Here is a 7,671-nt window from a genome sequence, read left to right as displayed (position 1 = left end):
GTGTGTTGATTCATTCCCTGTAACTCTATCTTAAACCCGCGTAGAGCCCAATGTTGGCAGCAACATTATTTGTGTTATGTCTAATGTGGTGCGAGGATCAGGCTTTCAGCAACCTTGTGTTAGGTTATTCTTAGAGGGTGCAGTTCTCAGTGTGCAGACAGTTGTACCAAGCACGACTGATATCAGAGCAATAACATATTATTCTCAAATAAATCACATCTTTCGTCTAGGTTGAAAGCTACAATAACAATTAGGTGTTGTGTGCAAACTGAAGCCGAAGGAAAATATGTCGTTTAAACATTTAATAAACTCATGCTAACTTAACACAATATATAGAAACGCAGTAACCATATGACTAGAGAGCATGGGAGAAGAGTGTAGTGGGGAGGGTTACAGGGGTAAGGGGGCAAGGGCAAAGAGGGGGATGGGGAGGATAGAAGAGCATGAAAAAGGGACAGGGAGGGTATGGGAGGCATAGGGGGGAGTAGGAGAATCATTAGTGGAGGCGGATGGGAGAGAGTCAGATACACTAAGTGATTGGGAGTAGCGGGTGTCATTACAGGTTATAGTCTTGAGAGCAAGAGTAGTCAGTTGTGATTGGGTATGGGCATCAGGGTTGAGGGAAGAGATGGGTGAGTCAGTGAGAAGAGATATGGGGGTAAGGCTATGTGAGGTATCATTGCTGGTTACAGTATAGAGAGCTAGAGTAGTCAGTTGAGGTTGGGTATAGACATCAAGGTTGGGGGAAGAAGTGGGTGAATCAGTGATAAGCGATAGGTGGGTAAGGGGGTGTAGGGTGTCAATGCTGGTAATAGTATTGAGAGCTAGAGTGGTCAGTTGAGGTTGGGTATCGACATAAAGGTTGGTTGAAGAGGTAGGTGAATCAGAGAGAGGAGTTAGGGGGGCAAGAGAGTATGGGGTAGAGAAGGAGAAAGGTGTTGAGGGGGTGGGAGGTGAGGGTTCAGGGTCTGTGAGAGATTTTGAGATAGTGCACTGAAGTGGTGTTCAAAGATGTTGAGGTGTTTTTCAGACGCTTGGATGAGTATGTTTCCAGATTTGAAAATGGAAATGTCTATTTCACCAGGAAAAGAGGAAGAGGGAGTGGTGGAGAGTTTCAGACCATTGGGAATATTTCGGGAATTAGTCATAGGCAGGTGTCGGAGAAATAAGCTTTTTCATTTTGATGGGCGTTTGGTGAAAAAGATGTAATTGGTAATTGTGGAGGAGGTAAGGCTATTGTAACTGTCGGCAAATAACGTTTCTTGATGGAGACTGAGAAGTTTGTGCTTGAAGTTTTTCTTACCATGCTTGGAGAGATGGGAGGGGTAAAGGATGGACCATGAGTTAGGGCCAAGTTTAGAGATAGGTGATACTGAGATAGTGGGAGAAAGTGTAAGGGGAGGCATGATTGAGAGAATAGTGAAAGAGAGAAGCACGTACATTAAACCACATACACCATTGAAACCAGAATATAAAGTGTGGGACTAAGGAAAGGGGGAGTAGAATTACGGTTAGCCAAAGCAATTACAATTGTAATAAAATTGGGGTGTAACATACAAAAGAGCATCATATAGGGGGACAGCGTAGTCATAAAGAGTACACGAGAAGAGTGGAACACACCAAAACTTAAATAAAAAAATTAAAAATTTAAATAATATGAATCACATAGAGAGAATAAACGCCAACGAAGTGGGGTGCGAGTAGCATAAATAGCGCACTAACATAAGTCAGACAATGAAAGCATACATATATAAGCAATATAGAAGGGGGGAGAATTGAGGTGTAGCATACAAGAGAGCATCAAATGGGAGAGCAGCGTAGTCATGAAGAGTACACGAGAAGAATAGATGACACATTGGACTTAAATAAAAAATAAAATAAAAAAGATATGAATCACAAATATAGAGATGAAGGCAATTTCAGGTGCAAGAAGGCATACATAGCGGAAAAACATGGGACCAAGGGTGCAGGCATACATATATAAGGAAAATAAACAAGGGCAATGTCAGGTGCGGAAAGGCATAAGACAGAAATCGTCAAATTACTGCAGGGCTCTGCTTCACTTATCGCCTTTTTGGCCTCCTGGAGACACCCATCTTGTCCTGGGCACGTCCTTCTGTAGAGACACTTCTCGGGCTCAGCACTGAGTTAGAGCCAAATCTAATATCCGTCTTGCTAAATGAGTTTGTACAGTCAGGAGTGTGTAGTAAGGCGGTCTGAAAATGCAACCTCAGATAACAATAAAGGTTAGGAACTACCAGGGAGTTACGATCGGGGCTCCATTATAAGATGGCCGCCGTGTGTGAGGGAGTAGAGCAGGTCCTTTTTTTAATTTCCCTGCGGGACATTCAAGCCCATGGAGCGGGAGGGGGGGGGGTGTCCTCACCAAGATAGGGGTAGGAGGACAAAATGGAGGCCGAAAAGTTCAATTAAGTCTAGGGAACAGAAAATGGGTGCCAAGAGTTTGAAACCACGCCGGGACTCACCCACCAGCTACATGTAGAGCCATGAGGAAAACATCATGCTGCCTCAAAAATGGGCATTTTTAGCCACAATACCACAGCGCTGAGGCTGACAGATCGTTTCGGCAACTCACAGTCGTCAGAGGCAGAATACACCCAGCAGGGATTCTAGTTCACCGCCAATGACCCAAGAGCATAGGTGCAAGTCAAGCATGGGGTGGTGCACTCGGCATCCGGGGAAATGATTCATGAAGCAAATTATGAGGTAGTTTGGGACCACTCAGCATACCCTGTGTCCCCTGGGTTCTCCATCAACTCGACAGAAACACGGTTTTCATCTTCCCTATATCTTGAATGCATTGGTGATAATCTGTACAAATAAGCCGACTATGGCATTTCAAGATGCAGACTATGCTTCACTGTCATGCTCAGAGGATACTTTTAGCCTGATGGGTTCTGAAAGCTCTGGGGCAAGTGGCCTGACGGATCTTTGGAAATGTACTCACCAAAATTATAAACATTCTCAGTAGAGCCAATATCTACTTTTTGGACCCTCATCCCTCCTTCGTGTCAGAGGGCTTCACGTGCACTTCTAGGAGAATTGTGGATATTTTAAAAACGTAACTGCTTTATTAAGCAGTGTTTAAAAAATGTACACATATAAACTATGGTACAATATGGTACAATATTTGATTTGCTTCTGTGGAAAAATGATCCTCCTTAGGCTGGAGACTTCAGTGGGTAACTACCTTATCCTTCTAAATGCCTTTAAACCCACCACCTTCAAGCCAATATATTTGGATGATTGTGCTATAAAATAAACTGTCTGGCCCCATTAAAAAAAAAATCTTTTAGAAGACCGCCTACCCTAACGCACCCAAGTGACAGTTTTGCACTTTTGCTACCCATCTTTAGTGTAGAATATGAAAACATTTGCCAGACCTTCTACCAGCTTCCAATCCAGGCCACTAAATCCTATTTGTATACATTTAAGCCCTCAAGATAAGTGTCCCAGGGAATGTTCCAGCTTTTCCCCAACCCCGGAGTTACCAGTAATGGGGGTACTCTGGGGTGAGGAAAATCCGACCCATTACAAGTAGGGTTGCCAACTGGCGGGATGTTTCAATATAGGCAGTAATGTCCTGACCTATCAAAAATGTGAAAATCACTTAAAGCTGTTATTTCCCCCCTTATCAGTACATACTTGAAGCAGTAAATATAAAAAGAAAGCACTTTAAAATGTGCCTTTGTGATGCCTTAATGATCCCTGACTGATAAAGTAAACAAAGAGACAAAGGCCATGTTAAAAACGAATACAGACACTTTTCAAAAACGTTGTTTTTAAGTATCATGTGCGGGCCATTACAAAATCTTAAAACATCAACAAACTGCCAGTATTTTTCTCTGAGGAATTGGCAACCCTAATTACACCTTGGAGCCTAAGAGTCTGCTAAGAAATGAGGACTTAATGAGAGAATCAGTAAATCTAGGTCTAATTCCCCTGGTAATTCCCCATTTTCCAATGTACTTTCAATGGAGATTTCAGCTGTTTTAGCAGCCAAACTCTCCATGCGAAAGTTATGAGATCTGTGGTTTCCAGCCAATGTCATAATTCCCAAGGGGTCCATAACTAATTTTACTGGCCACATCGGAATTCAAAGGCAACTCATAATGATGGCATAAATGTTTAAAGTAAAGAGCAGATGATGGTGGTTAACAGACAAGCGGTTTTAACTTCTGCAAAATTAGGTTCTGAACAAATTGCTGTATAGTAAACATGTTTCTTCATTTAGGTGTTATTCATGTAGAAAAGAGCTTTATAAATCTCTAGGCCCACTCCCTTAATATTAAAGCTTTAGGTTTGCTGATTCACTGATAAATGATTTTAGGTTTTGTCTAATGAGAGACCCATCATAGTGTATTGGTTTGCGAATCCAGATACACACATTGTGATATTTAATAAAACAACTTTTTCTTCTCCTCTGATTGAATACCAGAATTTCATATTAACCTTCACATTAAAGTATTAAGATTAGGAGTCTGAAGAGTGAAAATGTAAAAAATGCCTTGAAGCTGCTAACTTCACAAACTTGCAAACATGATGTGTTTGTCAGCGTCAGACAACTTGGTCAGGGGTAAAATTACCCATGTGAATTTTATCCCCTTAATTGTTTTGCAGTAGAATATGCCCTAAAAATGCAGGTTGTGTCTCTCACAAATCTTGCTTTTGACTGCTTTAACCTTAAATATGGTGAGGGTCTAACAACACTTTAAGAAGTTGGTTGGCTTCGACTTTGGAGACCCTTCTTTGAGAGAAAACTATTGCCTTATGGTTACATAATAGGTTCCATTTTACCATGTACTGTTTAATCCTATCAGACCTCTTTTTGAATGTAGCAATAATGTTTCCCAAAAACCATTTTTGTAACAAACCACGATGGTCTATAATTAATCTTTTCCCACATATGTTCTTAAATAAGTTCTATTAAAGACCCTATCTTTTATGCATTTTGTTTTCCATTGCTCCTCACCTAGGTTCTTCCATACAGGCACCACTACATATAAACATCCCCCATCAGATCTGATTAAAATGGGGGGTGGAGGTGTGCACATCTGAAAAGATTCTATTCCATAGTAGAAATATGTTTCGCTCAGCAGATCCCTCAGATACTTCTCCCTTACCCTTGAAAATAACAGGCTACTTATGGTCACATTTTTAAACAAACCACAAGGGCAACATCCTGGTTCCCATTGCTGCATTGGTCTATAATCAGAGATTCATAGAACCCTGGATATTCTAGAAATCTGGCAGAGATTTGCCACGCCTGTGCCCAGGGGTGTCACTAGGGGGCTGCGGGGGTGCGGACCGCACCGGGTGACACCAAAAGCAAAATATTACTGTCTATTATTCTATGTCACTCCATGAAATTATTCTTATGCATTGTTTCAGGCCAGCAACAGAAATGTAATATTGAAATATGAAAATATCTCTGTTCTGTTAGTTACAAACACAACAAAGTGTTATAGTTTTGTTTTGTGTGTATAATAACTCCTCCAGAAGATAACATTGTATATAGGTGCAGTAATACTTAAATGGCGACTAGACTATTATATAATCTGGTTACGCTGTTGGCTGCTGGCCAAACTTTCTCTATCAATAGCTCTGCCCTTGTAGCCTCTGCTTTAAATCGCTAATCTCTTAATCAGGAGGAACCCATTACCTGGCCAAGATTATTGTCCAATTAGCAATACGACGTCTGGACGTCGACGTTCGAAACACGTCACACACGTGGCTCCAGGACTTGCTTAAAAACACGCTTTGTGTTTGTCGTTCGTTGCTGTTGGTGTTTTTAAGTCACAGTTTTTTTGATAATAGTTCAAGGATATATTATATCAATCATGCCACATGGAATACATAAATCAAAGAGGCCAAGTAGATGCCAGCAAAGAAAAGCAAAAAAGGAAAAAAATGAATCACTCTCAACACTACGTGGATCCATGCTTCAATATGTCAAGATACCAGATGATAGCCAGCGTTCATCAAAAGCCACAGTTCCTCAGCCACCAATTGATAACGCTGATTCTGATGCTAGTATGCATTCAGCAGAAGAGTGAGGAGTTGAAATAGAAGAAAATGAAGCAGAAAAACAAGGAAAGGAATTGGAAATTCAAATGGATGAATTTGAAGCAGAAGAGAGTACTGAAAGTAACTCTAACCATGATACTGTAAATGAGATGATGAATGAGGTTAAGGGGGAAAATTGGAATATTTTAGATGATGCTTCTTTTTGGAGTATATCAGTTCCAGATAATTTGCTGGTTGTAATCATCAGAAAAGAAAGTGCTTCTTTCCAGAACAAAGATGGCCCTTTCAGAATTGCGACAAGGCAAGATCCAAAAGCAGAAGGAGATGTTCGCCAGCTATCAAAAGAGTGGTTTTACAAGGTGATGCCAAATGGCGAGAAAGTGTTGCGCTCATGGATGGTTTACTCACTCGTCAGTGAGAAATTATATTGTTTTTGCTGCCGACTCTTTGCCGCTAATGCTACAGACATGACGTCCAAATTTGTGACTGGGTTTCAGATGTGGTGGAAACTGAGCCCGAAAGTACATAATCATGAGACAGCCGAAGAATACTTATATTGCCTTGAAAAATGGAAAACATTGGCAGCAGGACTCAGACTGCACAAAACAATTGACGCTGAAAGTATTGCTTTGATGGACATAGAGCAGAAAAAGTGGAGAGACATCTTGCACAGGCTGCTCGATATCACATTGTTTCTTACCAAGCAGAATCTGACATTCCGGGGCCGCAATGAAGATGAATCTTCATTGAATCAAGGAAACTTTCTTGAAATGGTTGAGATGCTTTCTAAATATGACCCAGTGCTGAAAGATCACCTAATGAGATTAAAGCGAAGCACATGTAAACTCAAAACATTAGTATCTTATCTTTCACCAAAAACTCAGAATGAGTTTATACATGTCCTAGCAAATCATGTGAAGGAGAAGCTTGTCATGGATATAAAATCTGCCAGGTATTTTGGGATCATGTTCGATAGCACACCTGACACATCACACACTGACCAAATGTCAGAAGTGATCGGATATGTGAAAATACAAAATAGGAAAGTTGAAGTAAGAGAAGTGTTTCTGGGATTTTTTCTTTTAAAGGGGAAAAAAGCTGTTGACCTCAGTTCTGATATTCTTAAAAATCTGGAAAGTGATGGTCTCGACATTATGATGTGCCACGCTCAAGGTTACGATAATGCTGCCACTATGGCTGGAATCCATGGGGGTGTACATTTTGAAAAGAAAGAACAGGAAAGCTATTTTTAATGGATGTGTGGACCATTCGCTTAACTTGTGCAGCCAACACTCTTTTGCTGAAAATGCTTCGTGTTTGACTTTTTTTGAACTCTTGAGACAATGGTTTCCTTCTTTGCTGCTTCCACTCACCGAGGGGATATTTTATTGGACCACACTGGAGTCTCAGTGAAAAGACTATCAACATCATGCTGCAGTAAAGGCAGTGAAAGAAAAATTCAATGAATTTGTGGCGGCAATTGAAGCTCTATGTGATCCAGATGAAAATTTAGACACAAGAGGTACACCCCGAGGTCTTTTGCCTGCTGTCTGCAATTTCACGATTCTGTGCTACCTCTACTTTTGGTGTGATGTACTTGAAGAAGTTAATCTTACACAGCTG

At 40.9% G+C, this 7,671-nt stretch overlaps 1 protein-coding gene across 1 annotated transcript; it reads left to right on the top strand.

Annotated features, from left to right (window-relative positions):
• The first annotated feature begins 6,134 nt into the window (after positions 1–6,134).
• Positions 6,135–7,301, top strand: LOC147731371 (zinc finger MYM-type protein 1-like). The gene has a single exon (XM_086954188.1). The coding sequence runs from the start codon at positions 6,135–6,137 to the stop codon at positions 7,299–7,301; it is 1,167 nt and encodes a 388-aa protein (XP_086810314.1).
• The last annotated feature ends 370 nt before the right edge of the window (positions 7,302–7,671 follow it).

This window comes from Lissotriton vulgaris, chromosome 2_1 (genome assembly GCF_964263255.1).
Source record: "Lissotriton vulgaris chromosome 2_1, aLisVul1.2, whole genome shotgun sequence".
In the NCBI taxonomy this organism is placed as follows: Eukaryota; Metazoa; Chordata; class Amphibia; order Caudata; family Salamandridae; genus Lissotriton; species Lissotriton vulgaris.
Note: the sequence above shows the minus strand (reverse complement) of the source record. Positions and strands in the feature narration are given on the sequence as shown.